The sequence below is a fragment of the Hylaeus anthracinus genome, unplaced genomic scaffold (assembly GCF_026225885.1).
Source record: "Hylaeus anthracinus isolate JK02 unplaced genomic scaffold, UHH_iyHylAnth1.0_haploid 4, whole genome shotgun sequence".
Taxonomy (NCBI): domain Eukaryota; kingdom Metazoa; phylum Arthropoda; class Insecta; order Hymenoptera; family Colletidae; genus Hylaeus; species Hylaeus anthracinus.
In genome coordinates, this window is record NW_026535289.1 from 14,802,757 (window position 1) to 14,826,356 (window position 23,600).

The window sequence follows — 23,600 nt, forward strand, 5'->3', positions numbered from 1 at the left end:
GACGTTCTTTATATAAGTATGCTGGTAGTTCGATGTTAGGTGAAGTAACGAATAGGAATTTTCAGGGGCAGTGTTTGGACAGTTCACTGTGTACAATGTGTAATATTTTATCAAGGTAAAAAACCAATAAATTTCACAATAGCAGAAGCACGTTTGTTTTCCATACATTCGTATCTTACTTAACGCGATGACTTCACCTCGTTATTACAGTTTACAATTATAATAAAATCAACATACAGGGTGCTCCAGAAGCACAATACAAGTTACTAGCCCTCTTATCACGTGAAAATGAATTACAAACGTTAGACGCGTGTAAATTTTATCAAAGTACAAATTCATCCGAATTATTGTCCGCCCGAATGAGTTCAGATTCTAAACCTTTAATCAGTGCTTAACTGTTGGAACACCTTGTATAACATTTATTCGCAATTTACCACGTATAAGAGACATACTTCTCGTGAACTGGTCGATTAAAAGGAGTAAAAAGTCGTAAGAATTTACGAAAGTAGAGGAAGATGAAAATCTATCTACAAAGGCCACGCGTTGATTCCATTCACGAACAATAAAATCGACACTTGTTTCAACGCGTGCGTAGTCTCGAGAGACAGACGATAAACGGCGGAAAAACTTTGTTCGGACTCGTATGTGAATGGTATTGATTAAATGCAAAAGAAACGGATACGTCTCTTCCGTGCGTCAGTCTGTCGTTTTCAATACAAGTATTTTACGTTATCTTTATACGTAATGCTGTTTCGTAAAAAAAATCGTTAACACGGTATTCATAAAAAAAAAAAAAAAGAAAAACACGTGAATTTGAATACGAAATTACCAAAAGAGGTTAAGGATTGCGCGTTCGGCTAAGAACAACGTTGAGATCCAAAAGATTGGTGTTCTAACATACAATCCGTACTCTCGTAACACAAATCAAACTACGTAGTACGTGACTACATTAACGATAGACAGTACTAGATTCGTGAAATTTTACGACTTAATCGCGTAAAAAGTAATATGTAGCAATTGTCCTCCACCAAAAATAACTCAGCAGCAGTAGCATCTTTATCTAAAAGATCGAACATACGTGTGGTGCTAAATACATAGTTACTTTCTTCTCCGTGCATTGGATTGATTCCGTTCGACGACGTTTCGATGCTTTTTAATAGAGAAAGTCTCCTTGTACCATGGTCGTTTGTAAACAAAGAAAAGGGGAAAACTTAACGATTAACCAACGACAATAAAAAATATATTTTTAACGGCTCTCTCCTCTACGCCATGGTCATCGATAGTCGCGTCATAAGTTTCCCTTAATCTCTGTAACTTTCCTTAGAACGTAATACTACTTAAGTAGCTATCTCTCTATTCGTTAGGCGTATCGATTTTTTACACAACTTTGTTTTCTTCGACCTATTCCGCGACACGCCCATAACATTCGAAATACTATAGATGGTTTAAGTCGCCTCTTTGTTACTTTTATTATTAAAGAAATACAACGTACCGCAACGCACACGTTGGTTGCGTTACAATATGGCTGTCATGCTCACGAACTGTGATGTATTTTGTGGTTTTCTGTACATACAACAAAGTAAAATTTATTCAATTATCTCAAATTTCACGTTACGAATTATAAAATTTTTTAGACGTCTTATCTATTTTTTTTAAAAAATGTCAAATTCTCGAAAATTATTTTAAAACTGTATATCATAGGGAATCAATTGACGGATAAAACATTATACGTCGCAATCTTATTCGACAAAGATTTCCTCGCGCGTGTGTGCAAATAAAATTGATCCTGTTAAAATTACCTAGGCCTAGTCTCACTAAACCACTGAATTTGTATAGTTCTCGAATCTCGTCTGATACAAAATCTTTCGGTTGAGTGAAAAATGCAGTGACAACATTTGATAAAAAGAATAAAATATGTATATCGACGATCTTGGCAGTTGGGCACAACTCAAGCGGTTCGTCCTTTACAATACTCGAAAATGTTTGCTCGCTCTCTTATCGTTTATATGGCTAGCGCTAATGCCGCGTACAAATCTAAATTTTTTAAAGATCTACGATATATAAATTCTACCTATCGCCGCTGTGTACACGTGAGTTCATTAAGTAAAACAGCTAATTATTCGTGGCTCTGATAGTTCAGAGCGATAAAATCGGTGTGATTGGGGGCACGGGTACGATTTGGAATATTCCTAAGAACCAACTTCCTCAGGCCTAGCCAGCGGAGCTTTGGACTTTTCGGTGGTCACTGTGGTTGTTGTCACCTCCAAATTTGCCAAGTCGGCTGCACTAATCTGCAATACGTAAATTCCTTATGAGGACCCATAGGTTAGGGTTGCGTCAACATTTTGCGATAACTATCAAAGACGTCAGTTTAGAACGAAGCCTTGCTACACATGTACGAAAGAAAGTTGTTAACAAATTACAAGAGGAGATAATATAACGTAAGAAACCCATTGAATGTGAAATATTCAATATGCTAATGGACAGAACTACACGCGAATCGAGTTGTTTAGTGTGTTAGTAGCGTACAAATATGTCAAGCGTTAATCGTATGGTTAAATATCGAGGTAAGGTCCGACACCAATTATTTGCAATACATTCAGTGCCGTTTGCTGACCTCGACGTTTGGGGGTAGAGTGATGGTAGCGTGTGTCGTTGTTGTCTCGGTACCGCTGCTTATCTCTCTCTCTACCGTAGTGCCTGCGCAATAATAAATAGCAGAAAACAAAACAGTAACGAAAGAAATACAAAATAATAACAGGGGGGAAACGGGAGAAACAAAAATTTACAAAGCGATAAAAGACGAACACAGAATATTAAGCGATCGATGAATTGCGATCTATCGTTAAAATATCGTAAAAATATATCGAGTATTTACAATCTTCAAAAAGTGTAACAATGGTTGACCTAGAAAACATTCAATCAAAAATAATGTTTAAAATTGTGTACAAATAATTGAATTCATTGTTGTCGAAAATCATATAAACGTAACGGCAATAGTAAACGTGTTAATTAATAATTAGCACAGACGTGGAATTGGTAATGGCTTCACTCACTGTTCATTTGTTGTGTTTCGTTCGTCTGACTTGTTTCAACCTCTCCGTTGGCGGTCGTATTGTTGGTTGTCTGTGAGACAACGGTCGTAGTCTTGACGACGAGGGACTGATTCTGTGTGGAAATTTCCGAGGTTCGCGAAGTTACTTCCATCTTAAGTCCTGCAAGACGACTGTGAAGTTCTTCGGAAGACGTTGCGTTTCTGAAAAGTGAACTGTTACTGCCAAGAAGATGGCCAGTACACGGACAAACATCGATTAGCAGAGCAAAATAAACTTACAAAGCCAGCGTCGGTGTAGAGTTAATTTACTTTTTTCCCCAGAGATATTAATCTCACGTTTTGTAAGATTAATTGTGAACACGTAAGCGACACGATGTGTGTGTGTGTGTGTGTGTGTGTGTGTGTTTGTGTGTATAAAAATAAAAACAATAAGAAGCCAGGCACGGCGGTAGCGTCTTCACTTACAGTAAATGGTCCTTCACGCTATCGATCGTGATATCTCCGATAGAACTTAAGTCTTGGCGATCATCTTCCCCGTTTACGTCGTTCGTGCTCGCAGCTGGTCGCAGAGAAGGTTCTTTCGGGGACTCTTCGCCACTGGCTAAAAGATACGTGTTCGAGAATCGGTACTAGAGGGTCTTGTTAAGACACAGCGTTCTCCGATGTTGTTAATAGGCGTAAATTACAATTTAGCAGCTAGCTTCGATTAATGAATCACATAATGATCGTAGCAAAGCAACACTTATATGTATACACACAAGGGTTACAAAATATATCAAGCGCTTACGCATATTTTAGTATTAGCACGTTTAAACATCCTTCTATGATGATTTGTAACCGAACGATAGTCCAATATGTAATGGGAATAAGTTAAAAAAAAAATGTCATTCCTAGGAAGACGCGGTATACTCACTAGAACCCACGACACCGTTTTCTGTGATCATCCTTTGTACCGGAGCCGTTTGATTCCCTTGCGTTTCACCTTCCGTTTCGGGTGTACCCTCGACCACACCTTTCTCCTGGATTTCTTCGTTGTTGACAGTCTCGGGGAACGATCTGGCGTTCGGCGGTAAATTCAGCGCGCAATGCGCTTTCGTTACTTTACTGGCCGATAAAGAAATTCGCTGAAGTTCCGAACTTGAATGCAGATACAAAGCTTCGCCGGCTTTCGTGAACGTTAACGATGATATTCCGCTGAAATTAATAGGAAAACAATAACAATCACGACTTTACGAAAAGAAACGTTGAACGAAACGTTATGGGAAATTGATTGCTCACTTAATGTCCTCCCTCTTAATGGCAGCGGCGTTGAGCTGTCTTCTCAATTCCGGAATACTGAGCACTAAACAATCCCCGAGATTGGTCAGACACAGCAAACAGGTTTCTTCGTGCGTCCCCGCGGGTTCTATAGGACACGTAAATTTCGCGAAACCCGTTTTCCGCACACGGGAACCCTCGTGCGCGGTGAGCTTGTATTTACAATACGGTTTCAATGACGGAAGATTGAAGATTTTGAATTGTTCCTCGCTGGCGATCACCACTCTGTGAGGGGACGCCATGTCAGGGCCAGGGCTCACGCCCTTCTCGGCCTCGAATGGTTCTGGCAACGGTACGCTCGACCCGTCTAGAATCGTTATCGCGATTACAGGCGCTCTGTGCTTCAATTGAATCTCTTTTCCTAATGTACACTTTACGTCCTCTTCTGCTCTTCTAACGCCCGCCGGTATCGCTAACGTGAACACGTAAACTGTACCGTTATTGGTGCCCGCCCAAAGCGTTGGCGTGGTGTTTTGCACTGTAACACAGGAACATAATTATAGATAAATATTGATTTTCACATTTTGTCGAATAAATCGAAACGGGATGCTTACTGCTAATGATATAACTCCTAGCAAAATATAAACATCGGACCATCGATCCAAGGGCATCATCCACGGGTCTTGCTTCTACTTGCCTCTCCACGGGTTTTAATTCTACCGGTGAGAGATCCGCGCTCGGAGACGAGGCTACGCTAGTACTATCAAATTTAATTACGAATTATTATCGTCTCTCGTTGGTGTTCCCAAAACATGGAGGAAACGAGATTTGAAAAGTACTCACGTTTCCTTCTTCTTCTCCGGTGCTGTGTTTCTCGTTGGACTCCCGGCGTTCGTTCGACGCTGCGACCTTCCTTTTCTCAATCTTCTGAAAGACTCCCTCAACGACTTCTTGAACGATTTTCTTCTCGAAATAGGCGTATCACCCGACCCGGAAAGATCTATAGCGCATAATACATGGATCGATGTATAATCTCTTTACAACGCCAACAAGTGTTTAACAAATGTTTACTTAACGCGTTTAACGTATGCAAAAGAAACTCGCAATTACCATTCGGATTGAGCGTGCACTTGACACTGACAGCCTTTGCCCTTGTATAATCGAAAACTGCTAAGCCATGAGCCGTGCCAGCAGCGAGTAATCCCCACTCGCTGTGTATAGCCAGCGCGGTGACCGCAGCTGGCGGATATAATTGAAGAAGACTTTGCGGTTGAAAGCCGACTGCGAAAGATATGCTAGCCGTTCTCGCGGGCAGGTTATCGTGACCTTTCCAAACGAATCCATCGCGATCGTCCACGATGTTCATCTTGACGGCTTTGATCTCTTTGTTTACAGCCTCGGACGACACGGTGGCAGTGATCACATGGCCAGCGGTGCCAGCAACCACCAACGTGGACGACAAAGGACAAAGCAAAACTTTCTTCACCGCGAGTCGCGGATCGTCGGAATAGGGGTCGAAAGTTCCAACTTTTCTGAACGGCGGCCATTCGTCCTCGTCGTCCTCCGGCGGTTGCTCCAAAACATCTAGATGCTCGCCGGTAAACAAAATGGACGAGTTATATTTGTACAGGGGCGTCAAGGCAACGTCGGAAGCGTTCCAAAATCTGACGGTTCCGTCCTCGTGACCAGTGAGCAGCAATTCTTTGCCTTTCGGTTTGTCGCTCGCTGGCTTTTGACACATAATTATTCCACCGTCTATGGGCCACGGCTTATCCGAGTACAGGTGCTCCGTTTGCGCTTTTCCAGCCGCCACTATGGTATCCCAAAGTTCATCGGGGACATTCGGTACGTGCTGCGAACAAGTGACCTACAAAACAGAGAAGCGTTGTAATTTGCAATTGCGAACATGGGGAGGAAACTTTACTCCTAGTGTTAAAGTTGACGAGCGTCGTGATTTATTCAAAGGCATTTACCGCGCTTGCGTGCAGAGACACTAGATAAGGCAAAGCCATCATTTTCCATTCGGGGTTGGTCAAATCGATGGCTACGACCTCTTCCTCGGCCAGCACTACGATCGCTTCGGGATTGTCCAGGGCTTCCTTGCCGTCCTCTTGTTTCGGGAAAACGGTGAAGAAATCGATCACCTTCGATGTGAAGTCGAAAACCACGTGCTTCTCCTTCGTCATGACGGTGATCGTGTGACGATCGCCGTAACTAGCGCGCTGCATTCCCCCCGAAAACAAAAACAGCTCTCCGTGCCTGTGGAACACGTGCTTTAGAAAGTCAGTGGCTCGATATTGTGTCGTAATTATTGACGATGCCGAGGGGAGTCGCGCACCGGTTAATATTCAGGAGTGTTTATAACCATTGTAGGACAGTTGAACTAGTTACTGGAATAGTTACTCGCACAGATCTTAGACTCCCCTCGCCAGCTAACGTTTGTACAAATGACCGTTTGTTAGGGTGTCCCAGAAAATATAAAAAACATAAGTTTTTGGGTTACAAGGCCCAGTGTGTGCATATCGTTACTTGGCAGCTCCGAGGTTACTAACATTTTTTTGGGACACCGTAACGTTTCCGTTTCGACATTGTTTTCGCACTTACTCCGCGGTTGGGTACACGAGAATTTTCGAGACGGCCTTACAGGGAAACGGGCCGTAGAGGGTGGTCGAATCCAACATGGTCTCGCTTCCCGGACTCCAGAACGCGTACGATCCGTCGTTGTGCGACGAAATGAAACGGGTCTCGGAGACCCAATGGACCGACTCCAGCTGTTGCGTGGAGACGAACGTCTGCGCACGCGAAAACAAACCCATCAGCTGCACGTACACGTTCGCCAAAACCACCAAAGACACAAACAACAATCAGAACCAGCGGTACCATTTCGCGAGTCGTTCAGAACCCATCGGCACACCTTCCACTTAAATACAAAGCGCTCCCGTATGCACCGTTCGAAATAAAACCCGGGGATCGTCTTCAACGACTTCGGTCTTTGCAATAAAAAGAAATCTAAAATTGATTCGAAATGTCCGACTACTGATTAAATAACGATCAATTGAATCGATGGTATTCTTATCTTTTTATACGAGAAACGAAGGATACACGAATTGTTGTTTGTTTAACGTTTCCTTGACATTTATATTTCGCTCGTAGGTTCGTACCGTTATTTCAAACAATGCATTCGACGAGTGACTTTCGACCGACATTTTCTATCCATTTCATTAATATAATTATTAATAGCTCGTTAAAAGCATTACGTTTGTTATTTTTAGTAAACTGTACACAATTCAAGTGACATTGTTATATTAGACACGAGAACATAATAAATTCTAGTTAAGTTTTAAGTTTAAGAATAGTTTCTTTATGCATGTTAAAAAGAAGCAATTATTGTGTTTCTTATTACACTGTAACTCGTGACAAAACAGTTGTATATCGATACTCTGCACCCAATGAAATCTTCTATCTTCTGATATTTTGAACGAAGGCCAAATTTCCCCCAAAGAGATTATTCACGTGAAATCGAACTACGTGTACCGATGGGTTAAGCGTTTTCCCACAAATATTTGCCACAAGCGAGTGTGTTTTAACTGTTCTGTAAGCGGTGTTGTTACATTCGCTGTGGGTATAGTTTCGTGTACAGAGACAGCTACGTGTAATGAAGTTTGAAACAAGACGAAGACTTACCTGTTGAGCGCCGGGAGTCGCTTTGTTCCACAGTACCATTAAACCGCGATTGTAACCTATCAGAATATTGTCTGGGTGACCTGGTTGTTCCGCTATCGCCTCGACCGCTCCTGGATTCTTCTTGTAATCGTCCGGTACACTGTCGCAACATCACGCGTTTACATGTAAATCTTTCGTTTTTACGCTCCGACACTCGCGAACCAAGAATCGGCAAAGTTTGCAAAATTCTCTAAATTTAATTACAGAGGTGACAACACTCGGCAGCGATGAGGGAAACCCTAGGTTTCGAATAAATCTGAAATTTGTCGATTTGTTTGTCTCGTTTTCTCTTTTGAACATCTCCCAAAGAAGGAAACGAGACGAACGTGTCTGGCACCTTGGACAGAAGGTTTCTTTATGCATTTTTTTTTTTTTTTTTTTAATGAAAAGGAACAACAGCATCAAAATGAAAATTGATTCCCAGTAGAAATTTTTGTCTAAAATATTTTTCACTAAACGTTACCCTTGCCACGAAACAAAAAAAAAAAATTCAGAGTTTCTTAATCCAGATTTTAGTTTTATCTAAAGCCGTCGGACTGGCTCCTTTGGTCTGATATCACGGCATAAATGGCACGCAATAAATCAAGATAAACCGTACACGTAACAAAAACAAAACGTAAAATGGATGTTCGAAAGATATAATTCTCTTTTTCATCGAGTCATCGTTCGAAGGAGCCTTTGTTCCGTTCTACCGGATGTTCCAGCTCGAGAAAGAAAGGTGTCCTTACTTCTGCATCACGACGTCCTGGTAGATGATATTGTCGGGCATCTCGAACGTCTTCAGGTTCAGAAGATAGATGTTACCGCCTTCCGTGCCGAGAAGAAGGTGCTCGCCGCTCGATTCCAAGCACATCGCCGAAATCTTCTTCAGTTTACCCTCCAACGAAAGCGACTTTGTCTCGACGACCGAGCTCTCGTTGATCTCCCACAGATGAAGAGAGTTGTCGTCGCAGAGGGAAACCACGCGGCCCTGTCGCATTTAACGAATCATATATCATTTTTTTTTTTTCTTTCGTGTCCGTGCTTCTACATTTCTTCTACTCTAATAAATAAAGAAGAAGGCCCTCGATCATAGATTGGTTGAAAACCGACTTACCAGTATGGCAAAGCTAATTTATTATCAACGCAAAACTGATCTCATAGCTCAGCGGGCAACGTAATCGAACCCAAGATGTATCCATACCGACGCACTTCCGTTCGATTACGTTTAAAAGTGAAAAACGAAACTAGAACGATGTTCAGCCACAAAAGATCGTTTGGTCTCGCTAGAATCCCGGCTGCGTGTACGCAAAGCCTTATCAATTACCATAGAAACGTACAGAAGTTTCGCAACGTCTGCGGGTCACGATATATAAAGGAAAATAATAAGTATTGTTCCCTGCAGAATTTTCGTGATTTCATCGTTTCTCACGGGCCAACTCCCGCGTCCTTTTTTATCCAACGAGTCTTCTCGTCGCGGCAGACCAAGCGAAAACCCGAGGAAAACGCGAGGTTCAGCCGGACTGCTTCTCGTACGCGCGTTTTCTTACTTTCACGCGAATCAGTGCCTGCTGGCGCGTTTTCTTCGCGAGGATAGCATCCATTTCGTGGAAAACACGCTTCGCCTAATCGAGGGCGTAGACTTTAATTCGTGTCGCGTGTTAATAACGCTATGCCGTCCGGTGGGGCACCGCTGCGGTGCCATGGGAGAGCTATCGGACAAACGCCGGTGGCACCACAGTCGTGCCATGCGAAAACAATCGTTCAGGCCTCGTAGAAACTACTTTAACGAAGAAAATTTGATTTCCTTTTACGGCACGAGAGATCTCCGAGGTCTCCGCGAGGTCCGATTGTGCAAAGAAATTTAGGGGATTTTGGGGGATTGGCGCGGATTAGGCAACTTCCGCTTATCTAGGAAAACAAAACATTAACATGATCTCATTGTGAGTTTTAGAGTTTGTTGCGCAACGTGCGCGGTGAGTAACTGAATTGACAAATGCGAAAGAGAGAGAAAAAAAAAAAAACAGGAACGCGAGGGATTGATACAGTCATAGTCAGATTAAAATCGTAGGTAGACCCGGTATCTTATCGGTCTTAGGATCCGCTTTGAAAAATCGTCGCGATAACGAAAGTTCGTGGCTGGTAGTGGAGCGGCCGTAAGAACTCGATTCGAATCGAGAATCGACACGCCCTATTTTATGTGCTTCTCGTGTACACGAAACGATACGATCGTTGGACGTCGGTCGTCTGCAACGATCAATTCGACCTGATTCAATGATCGATTAGAATATACATTTCGTCGGAACTCTCCATTTTCTATTCTTTTTTTTTTCCATATCGTTGCATCGGAGAGTGCTCGACGGTGACTTACGTTCGTAGAGGAGATTTATTAACGAAGCGGTAATCGTTCGTGCTATTTTCCGATTAATTTATTCAAAGGCGGAACTGAATGATTTAAAAACGATTTACCGCTGAGGTAAACGATCGCATATACCTACGCGACGCGATGAAGCAATCTTGCATTATTTTCCTGACGATTAGACACCGCTTTTCTCTGTTACTCTCCGAATTTTTTTTCCCCGTAATGGTAATTAATTACCGCGAGTCGCTCGCGTACAGGACGCTCCAACAGAATTACGTTTTTTATCTCGTTTCTATAATTACGTTAATAAATATACTTACGCTAGTCGATCGCGGTAGTTTCGCGTATTATTTATTCGTGCACGCACACGAAAGTGCATTGCGCGTGTCGCGCACACAGTTACGCAACTCAGCAACGGCGGCAGCATGAACCGAACACGGTGTCGCGTTACCCGTGGAACGCGTGTGACTTTTAAAACAACCATAACTTCGCACCACCGTCCCTTCGATTACAAAGTACTCTTTGGAATACGTCTCGCCGCAAACCAATCGGAATTACGCGCGCCTTGTACTTGTTCCTACTGTAAATCCAATCGAACATTAAGATTTGGATTAACCCAATTTTTTATTTTTTTTTTCTTTTTTTTTTTGTATTAGATCAAGACCCGGATTAACCCAATTCGTTAAAATACATCAGGGCTCGGATTAACCCAATTTTTTAGTAGCCGGAATTAACCTCATTTTTAATGACTCTTAACGATCGCGAAATGCTCGATATTTACAATAACGTAAGTGTATGACTCTATCCAAACGAGAACACGAAACGTAGGGTACGTGATTGGTCGTACAGGTAAAGCGGACGACCGTGGATTGCGTGTTCGAATCTACCCCGTGGCCGTTATTTATTTTTCGTTTAGACTCGTACAAAATTTGTTCAAGTATGCTGAAACATAGCGATCCAGATATTCCGCGTACGAATAGAATGGAAGTTGAAGGAAAATCGAATAAAAAAAAAAAGAAAAAAAAAATGATATTCTCACCTCGTTGGGCAAAGCGACGATCTTCGTGACGGCATTTTCTCCGCTCTCGATGGTGTGCTGTCCGTAGAACTCGACGCCTGGCCTACCGAATCTGCGATCGTGCGTCGGTCAAGGAAACATAGAACGTTGGAGCAACTCACGTGCGTTGCTCTTAAAAGCGAGTCGCGTCCGTTTCTAGCGGGGAATAAGCGACGCTCTTATTTCGAAAATGACCGACTTAATGCGCTGACTGGAGCAATTGTACTCCCGTTCGGTGAACGGATTGCGGAATAAAGTTATTGCGTCGTCGTCGAATTTTAGAGGAGAATTTTAGAACTCAGCAGTCCTGAACCGAACCTGATATTTAATATATACCGTGGATGTAACAAGTATTCGTACGGGAATCAATTGGCTGTACGTAAATTTCATAGGAATTTTCAAACGCAAACACGGTTCGCGAACATCGTCGGCGACAGCTCCAACGTCGAATGGAAATTTTCAATAAGAAACGGTAAAGACGTTTACTATTTACCTTGCGAAACGATAATGATCGTCGTCTGATTACGTAGCCGATGGAACATCTGGGCACCGGTGCTCGTCGCCTGAATAAAATGCGCGGTAAGCCAATAAAACGCGCGCCGCCACATTCAACGCCAGACCTTTACCGCGCTCCTAATTAGCATTTTTCAGACGTGTTCGCATTGTATTCCGTATGCGAGAGAATCGATTCGCTATCCGAGAATAACTAGCGGAAATTATCTGCCTTCAACTTTTCCAATAAACCCGACCGCGCGTATTTATAGTTGGCCAATGACAATGAACTAAATCACAGTGTGCAAAATCGAACATCGAGACAGGTTGTCGAGTCAACGATCGGCATGCTTCCACCCGACCACCGACGCGTTCCACCACGTCTAGAATTCTTTCGTTGGAATCGATAACCGACCACGCATAAACTAGGTAACGAGGTAACAGCAACGCGTTTTTCCAACAAGTACGGGTGTAACAGTTTTACCGTAGAGACAAATCTTGATTACAAAATATCAGCTTGTCCCAAAAGTTTGCGTTAACATAAAACATTAAGCACTGTAAGTGTATTACTTATTAATAAAACGGAAGAAAGTTTCGGGGACAACCTGACAGACGGTAGGAACAACTTTTTTTACCATCGGTTGAGCAACAAGGATGTTTGCATAATATGATACGAATATATTCTACGTGTTCCGAAATTCCTGCGGTATTCCAAGCGACCCGACTGGGAGGGAACTACGTTGCAAAATCCAGGTGTGACTCGTTGGAAAATCCTCCGAAATGCGACATACGGGAATACTACGTAAGAATAATGCCGTTACTAAAACGACGTGCAACTGAAAGCATACAACAAACTACATACTAGGTTTCCAGGTAGAACGATGCGAGAACGAAATGAGATCTGTTGGCATCCAAGGACGCCAGACTCTAGGAAGAATCGATGCAGAAGAATAGCTATGAAATATCGATCGTGGCGCAACTAAAATTAACGGCACAGAGAGACGAAGAAATCGGTAGAAACGAGGACCGATCGCGTTTCCTCGGTTCTTTTCGAACGTGGCAGCCCCGAAGGTTTTCGAGGATTTATCGACAGATACCGAACGTCATCGGGGACCGCCGCGGTGTCTCGAGACCAGATTATAAATACTCGAAAGAAAAAAGAAAGAACGAGAGGCAGCCGAGAGGAAGGAGCAAGAAAAGCAAAAGGATACACCTTGATGGCGCCGGATGCCGTGCCGATGATCATCAGCCGCAAACTCGGATCCCAGGCGAGGGCCGTGGGTTTGTTTGGGAACCCATGCTGCACCGTCTGCAAAAAACAAGGAACAGTTATCAGTCAAACCGGATAGTCGCAGCTACGAGACACGTAACGTCTATGTCCTCTGAAAGCTTATACGGTTTGCTATTTATTTGCTCTAACGATGTTCCGTGGATTAAATCAGTGTTTCTCAATTTTCGAAAGAAATTCGTCCCTTGTAAAGGAACGTCTATAGCGAAATAAAGCGATTATTTAGTGGTATATTTCGAGACTACCAACGAATTAAATAATAGAAATAAATATCGAATTATTCTCCAGCAGAAACGGTACTCCTACGAGGATTTAGTCATTTTTCTGTACGAAATAAAGTACGTCCGACTTAGTTCCGCTCGATGTGACGAGAACTATCGTGTTACTCGAGGGTGAAATTTTATCGCTTACAGTCTCGCCGGAGATTCTAGTCGAACGAACCTTGCTTTTTCCCCGCCCGTACAGGAAAGCAAGTTTTATTTAAGATTCGTGCGTTCGAGCCTGATTACGTGCGATTTTCTCATCGCTACGTTTCATGAACGAGAACTTCGACTCTTAATGGATCAAGTCATATCGTGGTGGCCCGAATTCATGAATCAACGCCGTCGTTTCGCTCGTTCTGCGGAATTATTGCACTGCGCGCCGTAATCACCGTACTATTTATGGGAGAAATTCTCTAAAAATACGTCGCGTTATCTGTCCCGTTGCTAGCGGGCGCGAATAAAAATTTGTCTCGACGATACGCGTATCAATTTACTACTGCTTGTAAGTGGCGGAAGGAGTAGGACTGAAAATAAATATAGTCTGTGGTATTTAAATGGACTACGAGTCACGCTCAATTAAGGTAAATAGGGAAAGACGGGCTAACGAACGCGCGCTCCCCTTCCGCGACTCGTTTCGAAAGCAATTAACGGTCATTACGTGCGTAAAGCGTTTCCGACTTTCTCGGACGTAACTTCTGACGTCCAACGGCGCCGATTTTGGGCGAAACGAGCCCCGTATTAGTCACCGATGAGTCAGATCCCTTTCGTCCCCGTTAATCGAGCGGTTTTATCGACCGATGGTCGACGATGATGCACACGTAAACGTTTCCCGTTTCGCAGACGGGGAGCCATAAGAAATCTCGTTCGCGTCGCTGTGTTCGCAATCGTTTCTTTCCGTAATTCGCAAACGTGCGCCCGTTTGCACAGACCGTGGCTTTCGTCAGAGGTCGCTGGAGCGATTCGTAACCGACAAAAGGACGAAAATACGAAAATAAAATTTCAGGGTTTCTTTTTTTTTCTTTGTATCGAAAGGTCGAACACGATGACACGGAGACTATTTTTGTCGGACTCTTTTTCGAAGACCACCAGGTTATCATATTTTTTTCGTTATTCAGAGGTCGCATGTACTCAGCGGACGTACTTAACCTCACTTTTAACGGAGACCAGCAACCTCGAAATCAGTATCGGTTTCGCATCAGGTAAAACCGATACGACCAAAGCACTTACGCTCGTAGATAGCGAGATCGGAAATCGTGTAGTCATAATTGCTTTCGTAATTAATACACACTTCTGAATCGCTCTCGAGACTCGTGTGAGTAATTAGCAAAAGAGGTGACGAGTCCGGTCCGTTAATCGTTATCGTAATTACATCTGTGTATTGTTTAATCAAAATTTTCGAGAAAGCATTCTGGTCCAAGTGCGAAGTTGGAACGTAGATGGCGCATGGGGACATTCGAATGTTTTAGGACAGTTGACGACAGTGCTACCAGCTTAGATATTTGAATATTGCGATTTGAGGCGTGCTTCCATTGGTCTTAGAGCAAAATTAGAACAAAATAAACTGCGAATGATTGTAAATAATAGTTCGAGATGCAAAATTCCAAGTGTCCGTACACGTTAGTGTAAAATTCATAGACGAGGAGAAAAATCCGTAGAGGTGGCATCACTGGTTGACAAGTAGCCGGTAGACCGAAGGGAGAGTCCGAAGCACCTTTCTACCTGAATCGAAAAGAGCCTTGGTAAGTATGGCTACGCGGCGTAACCCTCAAGATTTAGGGCTGCCGGTAATATCGATTTGGCGCGTGTTTCCACCACGCGATTAGAAAAACGGTTGCTAGTCGGAGCGGTAGGGTAGAGCGAGAAAGAAAGAGGGAGGGAGCGAGACCTTGGCCCAGGTAATTTCCATGAGAAAAGGTGTCACCGTTTTCAAGTTTCAGGAGGTCCGATTCCGAGAATTAAAACAAGAAAGTGCACGAGCCGGTATGCACGTACAAAGAAGGATTAAGCCCCTCGGTAGGGCTTACTCTGGGCTACCCATAGTTTTCGCCCGAGAGTTGGTACCGCTGCGGAGCTCGAAAAATTGATGGTTCATTCGTGGTGAAATTATACGTCGTAATAAAATTATTAGTCATCTTTACCCTCGGTATCGAAATATCGCTATTACGTTCAATTACTCTTCGTCTAGTCACACCCACGCTAGGAAACAAATATCTTTGAAGTGACGCATCCTATCGCGAAATGTCGGGTCGAGTAGCGAACTAATTCCATTCTTGGAAACGGTGAAAATTGTTACCGAATCGATAAACCTTTGCGACATTCTTTCCAGCCAACTTGCGTTGATACCGTGCTTAGCTATCATTCTAGAATGTTCGAAATGGCGGGTGCAATTTTCATACGAGTTAAAGAAATAGAATCGAACTATAAACCTGGTTCGCTCGACTTTATCGTTACAAGTAGCGGTTCTTCGATAAAGACGTAACGCTTGGTTACAAGATAAAAGACCGAAACTCATCTTGACGCACGGGTATTTTCCTGACTTTGTTTTTTCGATGAATTTTTCGAATTTTTTTTTCGTTTGTTTAACGATACCAACACCAGAGAAATGTATTTTCGGAATTTTTCTTTCTCGGTCCGTCTCGAAAACGTTATCGTGCAGCGATGTACCAACGAGGAAAAATAACGTACGAAATAAATATTAATTCGACAATTATTCTCGCTCTCGACGCTGGCTTGCAACTGAAACTTTCGGAATAACTGACGCGCGTCGGTATACCTACGTATACACAACCTAGAAAATCTAACGGTATATTCTTGCGCGTGTATTAAAGCGAACGTAAAAAGGGCTGGGCGTCTTATCATATTTTTGTTTGCACAGAAACTGATGATATCTTCCCTCGTATTTATCAATTTTTTTTTTTTTTTATGGTAAGTTCGTGGAATTATCGATGAAATCAACGATTGAAGCCGTCCGTCGATCGTAGGAATAATCGAGAACTGAGATTAACGGTAACTATTTTTTCGTTATTTTTCCAGTAATGTATGTATCAGGTTGTCTCGAAAGTTTCTTTCGCGAGTTGCACTCAATTATTTCGTGTGGTCGAGTTTATATAAATAGACAATCTAATTTCATAGTTATTCATGTTGTAACAGTAATAGAGCAAAATTGAATCGTGCGCGATTCAGTAATGTAACATAAAACATGAAATATTGTACATGTATTACTCATTAATATAGCGAAAGAAACTTTTGGGACAACCTAATAAAATGTGCTTTTGCGTTAAAGTATTCTGAAGAGATCGAACAAAAAAGAAAAAAAAAAAATTACTAATCAATCGGTGACGCAACTAAATGTTATTCACGCGCCTAAACGAATGAAGCGCAGTTCTAGAGAAGCAACGAGTTCAATTAAGATAACGGCCGTTCTTCACCCTGAGGGCTTTCTAACCTTTTTCCCGAGGTGTACATCGTAACGCGCGGAGCGCGCTACTTCTGCTTTTAATTGCACAACCAAGAAATTAACCTACATTTCTTATTCCATTTTCTAACCGAACTTGCCGTGCAACGCGTGTTCACGAGCGATAAAGCGTTCCCATTGTTGACCACAGAATCCAAACAGAGAAATGTTTAATTGAGATACGAACAACCAGCGCGGATTCAAAGCGATCGCGAGAACGATTTAAAATTCTCCACCGCGTGCTTTTTCACTTTTCGATCCGGACGAAATTCGATGCGTTGTCTATTGTTCTAAACCGTTGGAAAAGACAATGAGAAACGTAAAGCCTCGCGGTTTGCATTAGCGGTTGTCGCAAGGGCATGCGGCAACGCTTCGAAGTTCGACCAGTTTTGTTTTCGCAGCTGTCGGCCGCTGAAGTCGAACGCAACGAGTTGGTGAGAATGATTCTATCGCCTGTACGTATATCCGGGGTGAAACAGCCCCGCGTAGACCACCGAAGTACGGACATCTCGTCTACCCACACGTGTCCCAAACATTAAACGAGATTTCGCGAGATACATCGAAGTTTAGGTTTCCCCAGAATCTCAAACGTGCTTTTGAAAAATGAATCTCAGGGCCTAGGGTTTCGATCGCTGCGTGTCGTCAAACTTGGAATCCACGGGGTGGGGAATTAAACCGCGATAAGGTTTCGCGACGGTGCTCTCGACAGTGGGCAACGATGACAGCCAGCCGTAGACAGAACCGCTAAAGAAACGCGCCATGGACACCGCGTCGACCACAATAATCCCGACTGGTCACCATGCGTCGTCGGGGCCAGCCGTCTTCTAGACTTTCGGTATCGATTACGTTCGGGTATCGACCTGTTGATTCCGCGCCGATTCGCTCTTCGAGTACGCTGCCGTATCATTTTCCGCGTCGAGACAATTCTATTAGGTTCGCGCGTATCGCGACATATTGTTTTCCCGAAGGTCGATGTTTACGAATGCACACGCCACGAGCGAAGATTTTTTTTTTTTTTTTGACGATCAATCAAGGTTAGGTTGAAAAACAGTAGCACCTTACGCAATTCTGCTACAAACATCAAATAAAATAAAAAAAAAAGCGTACATACGAAAAGACGAATGTTGGGAAAATTTAGTGTGTACAGTTACTGCGACCTTTTCTCGAAAGTACATTCCGATGTCGTTAACCGAAATTAAGAGGCTCGTATTTCTATATTATTACTTCGTTCGTTTAAAACGAGAGAAAAATATCGGGTCATTTAAGATAGTTTCGTTATCGGGCTTGCGTTTAATTTTATTTTATGGGTCGGATAATCTTAAGAGGCGGGCCCATGGGCCGGACTTTGGGCATCTCTATAAATATACTCCTAAATTGCACTTCATTTACTACATTAAATTTTCATTAGGCATCGAAACGTAACGACTGACAAAATTTCGTCCTTGTTCGGTGACTTACGAAAATTTCCGTCAACGTCGTGCGCGCAAGTCTCGCGTGGAAAAGCAACTTTTTCCTACCCGTATCCGCCGTGAACATTCTTAATTACATGCGCGCCGCAGCGCGAGGGACAACGTCTTCTATTTCGCTATCTACATCACGAACTACGGGGGTGGCCAGCAAGGGAAGCGAACAACTAAAAAAAGCTTGATACTTCTTGCGCGGGCACGACCTCTCGCAAGCGTCCGTGAATTAAGAAAAATGGCAATGCAAAGTACGGCGTTTGGTCGCGCACGCGAAGATAAACGAGAATCATGGACGAATTCGTTCGTTCCGATCCCCTTTATCGCGAGTTAATTCGGGACAAGTTTTTCTTTCGATTACACGCGAATCGCGATATCACGGTGTAGTACTTATGGATCTCCTTGAAACACGATATTCTGCGTCCTTTTTTTACCGTCTATCCGAGTCGAGAGATTTATCCACGAAACGATCGCGAGGAGACGCGTACGGGATGTAAAAGAAACTGCTGTACCGTAAAATGCATCATGTGTCAACATCGTGATATCGCAGCGAAGCAACAGATCGCTATCTGGGATGGTAACAGTGTAAACGCGATGTAGTCGCGATTCCGTCGACTTAATAAATAATGAACGTGCAAATAAAACTTCAAAAATGAACGATCGGTTCGATTCGAGTGTCGATACGCCAGATAAAACTAACTCCCTCGATGCCTTTTATCTATCGCTCCGTCTCGCTGTTACGAGTAAGCCATTAAAAGCACATTTAAGAGATACAGCGCCGAATAAAAAGCAAAACGATAAAACCGAGTGAAAGTACTTCGATAATACGACGCGACCGCTCTTTACAACTTCCAAACTGATCGAATAAACCTTTTACTCCTCGCCGAGCATATACGACCGTTGAAAACAACCGTCTACCGATTCTCACTCTCGCTTTCTTTCAGGGACGATCAAAACGCTACGAAACGCTATTTCTCTAGACTGTTCGCTAGCTTCGCATTCGAAACGCGAACATCGATGTTATCGTGTAAACGCCACGGGTGGACGATAACATTATTTCTCGCGAGAGATGGATCTAATCTATCTCGGTGATCGCGTTTGCGACGAAAAAGTCTAAAAAAAAGTAGAGCTCCAATAACAAAAGCGAACCAGAGGAATAAAATATGCATTCGGCGAGTTTCACCGAGACGGCGCGAGTCAGAGATGGATTCTTATCTAGACAAAAACTGAATAAATTTTGTATTCTTTATTTGTTCGGCCAGGATCACGGTCCGAACCACGAAAGAGACGTCTATTATTCGAATAGAATTTTACCCTATCTGTGGTGTGGGCGAACCTTTTCCGAACGCGAGAGAAGCGGAGGCTTACCTTTCGAAAGGCGAAAAGATCCTTTTGCAGTTTCTGTCGTTCGGCCGTGGGTTGTTGGCCCTTCCCCCTGATAAACTTCAGCATCTCTGTCAGACGTTCGTTTCCTCTCGTGCGGGGCGACACACACACGTCCGTTAAAGACGGTTAATCCTCACTCGGGGTGTACGACACACACACGACGCGTATCATCCACTGTCGTAGCGAAGGGCTCGCTAGGACCGCGGCACCTCCCGTAATTAAAACATTCTTGAATGGAACGGTGAAACTGTGACGCGCGCGCTCCTCGCGTACCGCACAATACCGTATTTCGTCGGTGCGTTCGACCGCTACACACGTTCGTCTGATACGCCTGCAACACGTCAGTCCCCTGTCTTTCACGCCGTATCCTCCTCCTTCCTTCCTTCTCTCTCCCCCTTTCGCCCGCGCTCTCCGTCCTTTTCACTCTCACGCTTGCTCACCGAATCCAGAGGCTGCCTCCCGACCGATGTGTCAGCCGCTTCGCGTTTTTCGCCAACGTTCCGCGTATATCGTTGTGGTTTAACGCGAAAACGATCTTGGACGACGGCTAGCACGATGCTGCGGCGTGCTATCCGACTCACAATACGAACGGACACGTAAAAACCATCGAAATACACGGACAGAGGCGTGAAGTCATTCCACGTCTGTCGTCTCGCGTCTCTCGTGTCTTTTGCCGTCGCGTCGGCTTTCCGCCAATCACAGGTTTCGGTTACGTTCGACTGCGGCCGGTCTCAGTCGGCCGTGTTCGCCGCGACTCGGGACGAAAGCCTGCTCGGGCGCGTCCGCACGAACAATGACCTCGAACAGGCCTGCCAAACTTCACGATCGAATACCCACCGATACCGACTTTCTCTCGATTCGATTGCAAGCCTAGCTACGCTGATCCTCGCTGATACGTTACATGTATGAATTATGACTTTGTCAGGTCTAAAACGAAATGGAATTTCAAGACTCAACAAAGAGGAAACATTTTTAGCAAATCACGTAAGGTAGAGGAAATATTTTTGAAATAGTACGCGAACTATATAATTAAAGACAAAGTTAATTGATAGTCGACCTGATGCGTCGCGTTTAAAAAATGTTACGTTTGACCAACTGGGAAAAGTATTTGGTACCGATGCAATCGGAATTTAGGAAAATATGAAAATTTATCGCACCCACTCGTTTGAATTCGTATTCCAAGCATGTATGAGGAAGTCACGTGTCGAAGCAATTTCCTGTGCAGTATAATTTCCCGTGTTACTTCCAGATATTCATTTAAGGGAGTGTTCCTAATTGTAATTATAAAGCATCGTAAAACGATGAATGTGTTTCATTCGTAACACGAAAAATTAATATTGGGTTTTACTTCAAAATATACATATATTTCTGTAAAAGATGTATATACATGTAAGTGTAAATAAATTTCTTTGAGCACAAGCACGATGACCTTGTGCTGTCAATAATAATTTATCTTACAAAAGTCACGTATATTACAAAAATAGAATTAAGCGTTTTATACATTAATTGTACAGAGATTTTTTTAAGTACTTTTCCGTCGATACGCGAATATTTAATTACATGAGAAATGTGAAACATCGAATTAGGTCACGTTTAAAATTTCATTTAATAGTCTTGTCGTATTTGATCAAAATAAACTCTTTCCTAATAACAACCACTATCCGATTGATAATTAAATATCAATATGCAAGTACGAGGCTACAAAAATCCTTAGGATTTTATTAATATTTTCAGTTGTTTTTAAGTCTATGTTATCACGATTGTCACTTGGTTTATGCCAAACTGATGGAAACGGATGTGGTATCAAGTGTAATATCGGAATGTCTGAAACAAACATTTTGTGTAGTACATAAATTTTATGACTGAATACAAAGTAATACCTACTTCTTTGTAAAAATGGAATGTGATCGTCATCTATATGGGCTTCTATAGAATATGGTTGAAAATACCTTTGAGTTGGTTGCCCATACGAATAGGATTCAAATTTTTTCAAGCTAGCCAACTTATTTTCAATAGCTATTAACAAAGAGTACCATTTTTCTGTATTGCTAAAATAATTATAAAACGTTGGATCTGGAGCACCTATTAAATCTAAAAGAACTAGTACATCCTGCAATCAACAACAAAAATTAAAAATTGTTCATACATAATCTAAATTTAAAAATACTTACAAGCTTATCTAATTCAGAAATATATTCTCCTTGTTCGTAAGCAGTGTAATTATTGTGCCAGGCTCTAGCTAAATGTCTTGCACCATAGATAGAATCCTTAGGCCCCCATTCTTTAAAAGCTTCTTCTCCATCAAAAAATATAAACATCAAACTAATGTCATTCTGAAAATGAAAACAACATTGCATAGTAAAAATTTTTATAAAAATTATTCAAACTATAATACTACTTACTTGTTTCACAGAATCTAAACTGTTTTTCATAACCTTAGCCAAATTAATCATTTGAGCACACGGCACTGCACTATCCGTGGCACCAACAAAATTCCTTTCTTTAGTATATTTTGAGTCATAATGACAGGCCAGTGTCAGATATCTTTTGGCATTAGGGTTTAACTTTGCAATTACATTTTCAAATTGTAATGTACCAAAAGTTGGTGTGCGATCTTCGAAAACATCAGATTCTACCATCCAATTAAGATCTTGCATGGATTTCTTGATATACTACAAGAAATGAAGCTATAAAATATTAAATAGAACTACTACTCCCTAGTAATTCAATAGTGAATTACCTATAATTTTACTTATCATTAAAGATGTAACGATATATTATGTGATTACATAATATCATACAAATATATAGACTCACATTCTTGACTCTTGTGTGTTCTGGTGTACCGACGATTCTGACAACGCATATGTTATCTAAAACTTCGTTCATATGATTGACATTAGACATCTCTGACAGTTCATTTATTTGATTCGTCGATAGCGTAATTGGCTTGTGATAGTGCTGGAATTATTTCATGACTGTAACCGATGCATGCGAACGATGGTCAATGAGGCACGTGTACCGTGAGAGATGACAGTAGATAAAAACACCGAGGAAAGTATTCGATTAAAAAAAGATAAATGATCGGAATGTACATTTATTAGATACCTTTTCATCTTGAAAACGTGTTTGTGTCGAAGCTCTTACGTCGGTTATACAAGGTCCGATTAAGACTAGAAAAATTTGGAAAAACAGCTCGAACATGACTATGCTTTGAAGCATACTTGTATCGAACTGGATGAACTGGATACCGCGAAGCATCCGCTATTGTTCTTAAACCATCATCGCCATTTTGAAACGTCGCCACGTGATCAAGCGATGATGTGAATCTCGATTTCTATTGGTCATACGCCATTAAACGATGCGCGAATGCGCAGTAGTCGATTAACTTTTGCCTTGCTCTTTAAACTCTCCCAAACTCGTAACGGTTGGAAATGTGAAAATTGCAAGTAAATTAAGCGTTCCGTAGTTTCGTATGACTTATTCGGTATACAGAAATTGAAGTGCAACTATGAAATGAATTTAAATAGTTCGATGTGGTTCAATGTTCGTAGAAACCGCTGAGTGTACACTTTGTTGCTGCAAACCGACTCAACTTTGTGGATACCAACGTGCACCGATGGATACCGGCTCGTTTGCAGTGAAAGGAGAAACAAAAGAGCTACAATGGAATCAGATAGGTAAGCGAAGAAAAAATAATTTGTTTGTTTGTAACGTATCGAATATATTAATCAAATTTCAACGATACGTTCTGTCGTTTATTATACATAAAAGGTTAGGCGTTCCGATTTCGAAGACATTGAACTTTACACAAGTTATTAAAT

General features: G+C 42.3%; 3 protein-coding genes across 12 annotated transcripts in view; 1 reads left to right on the plus strand and 2 right to left on the minus strand.

The window, feature by feature from the left end:
• Window positions 1-86: 86 nt before the first annotated feature.
• Window positions 87-20,462, minus strand: LOC128895173 (lethal(2) giant larvae protein homolog 1). 7 transcript variants are annotated; one of them, XM_054157513.1, is made up of 16 exons: window positions 19,759-20,462; window positions 13,137-13,234; window positions 11,416-11,506; window positions 8,764-9,005; window positions 7,997-8,135; window positions 6,917-7,131; window positions 6,286-6,571; window positions 5,423-6,179; window positions 5,156-5,312; window positions 4,927-5,072; window positions 4,334-4,850; window positions 3,969-4,249; window positions 3,521-3,656; window positions 3,057-3,256; window positions 2,618-2,700; window positions 87-2,291 (listed from the first exon to the last, which is right to left on the minus strand). In XM_054157513.1, exons 1-16 carry the CDS (start codon window positions 19,840-19,842, stop codon window positions 2,190-2,192), a joined length of 3,534 nt encoding a protein of 1,177 aa, XP_054013488.1. In that variant the 5' UTR covers window positions 19,843-20,462; the 3' UTR covers window positions 87-2,189. The 7 variants fall into 7 exon arrangements, with proteins under 7 accessions (XP_054013488.1, XP_054013493.1, XP_054013489.1 ...); XM_054157518.1 differs by having other exon boundaries at window positions 6,917-7,104; window positions 19,759-20,461; XM_054157514.1 differs by having other exon boundaries at window positions 3,057-3,274; window positions 6,917-7,104; window positions 19,759-20,460.
• Window positions 20,463-21,118: 656 nt separating this feature from the next.
• LOC128895209 (glutaminyl-peptide cyclotransferase) lies at window positions 21,119-23,088 on the minus strand. 2 transcript variants are annotated; one of them, XM_054157622.1, is made up of 6 exons: window positions 22,885-23,088; window positions 22,594-22,737; window positions 22,179-22,448; window positions 21,948-22,109; window positions 21,661-21,886; window positions 21,119-21,600 (listed from the first exon to the last, which is right to left on the minus strand). In XM_054157622.1, exons 1-6 carry the CDS (start codon window positions 23,035-23,037, stop codon window positions 21,449-21,451), a joined length of 1,107 nt encoding a protein of 368 aa, XP_054013597.1. In that variant the 5' UTR covers window positions 23,038-23,088; the 3' UTR covers window positions 21,119-21,448. The 2 variants fall into 2 exon arrangements, with proteins under 2 accessions (XP_054013597.1, XP_054013598.1); XM_054157623.1 differs by having other exon boundaries at window positions 22,594-22,754; window positions 22,885-23,056.
• Window positions 23,089-23,101: 13 nt separating this feature from the next.
• Window positions 23,102-23,600, plus strand: part of LOC128895221 (protein C10) — a 28,813-nt gene continuing 28,314 nt past the window's right edge. The window contains exons 1-2 of one of the 3 annotated variants that reach the window (XM_054157645.1): window positions 23,102-23,225; window positions 23,307-23,456. In XM_054157645.1, coding sequence (XP_054013620.1) covers window positions 23,321-23,456 — 136 coding nt within the window. In that variant the 5' untranslated portion in view covers window positions 23,102-23,225; window positions 23,307-23,320. The other 2 variants (XM_054157646.1, XM_054157647.1) reach the window with 2 other exon arrangements.

Bases quoted from the DNA above. Each gene is read 5' to 3' on its own strand.
- LOC128895173 (XM_054157512.1), bottom strand. From the start codon at position 19,842: ATGCTGAAGTTTATCAGGGGGAAGGGCCAACAACCCACGGCCGAACGA. The intron at 8,136-8,763 runs GTAAGGACACCT...ATGTTGCGACAG, and splicing joins CAGGACGTCGTGATGCAGAA to TGTACCGGACGATTACAAGA. The intron at 6,180-6,285 runs GTAAATGCCTTT...TCTGTTTTGTAG, and splicing joins TGTCTCTGCACGCAAGCGCG to GTCACTTGTTCGCAGCACGT.
- LOC128895209 (XM_054157622.1), bottom strand. From the start codon at position 23,037: ATGCTTCGCGGTATCCAGTTCATCCAGTTCGATACAAGTATGCTTCAA. The intron at 22,449-22,593 runs GTGAGTCTATAT...CATTTCTTGTAG, and splicing joins AACACACAAGAGTCAAGAAT to TATATCAAGAAATCCATGCA. The intron at 21,887-21,947 runs GTAAGTATTTTT...TGTTGATTGCAG, and splicing joins TTTCTGAATTAGATAAGCTT to GATGTACTAGTTCTTTTAGA.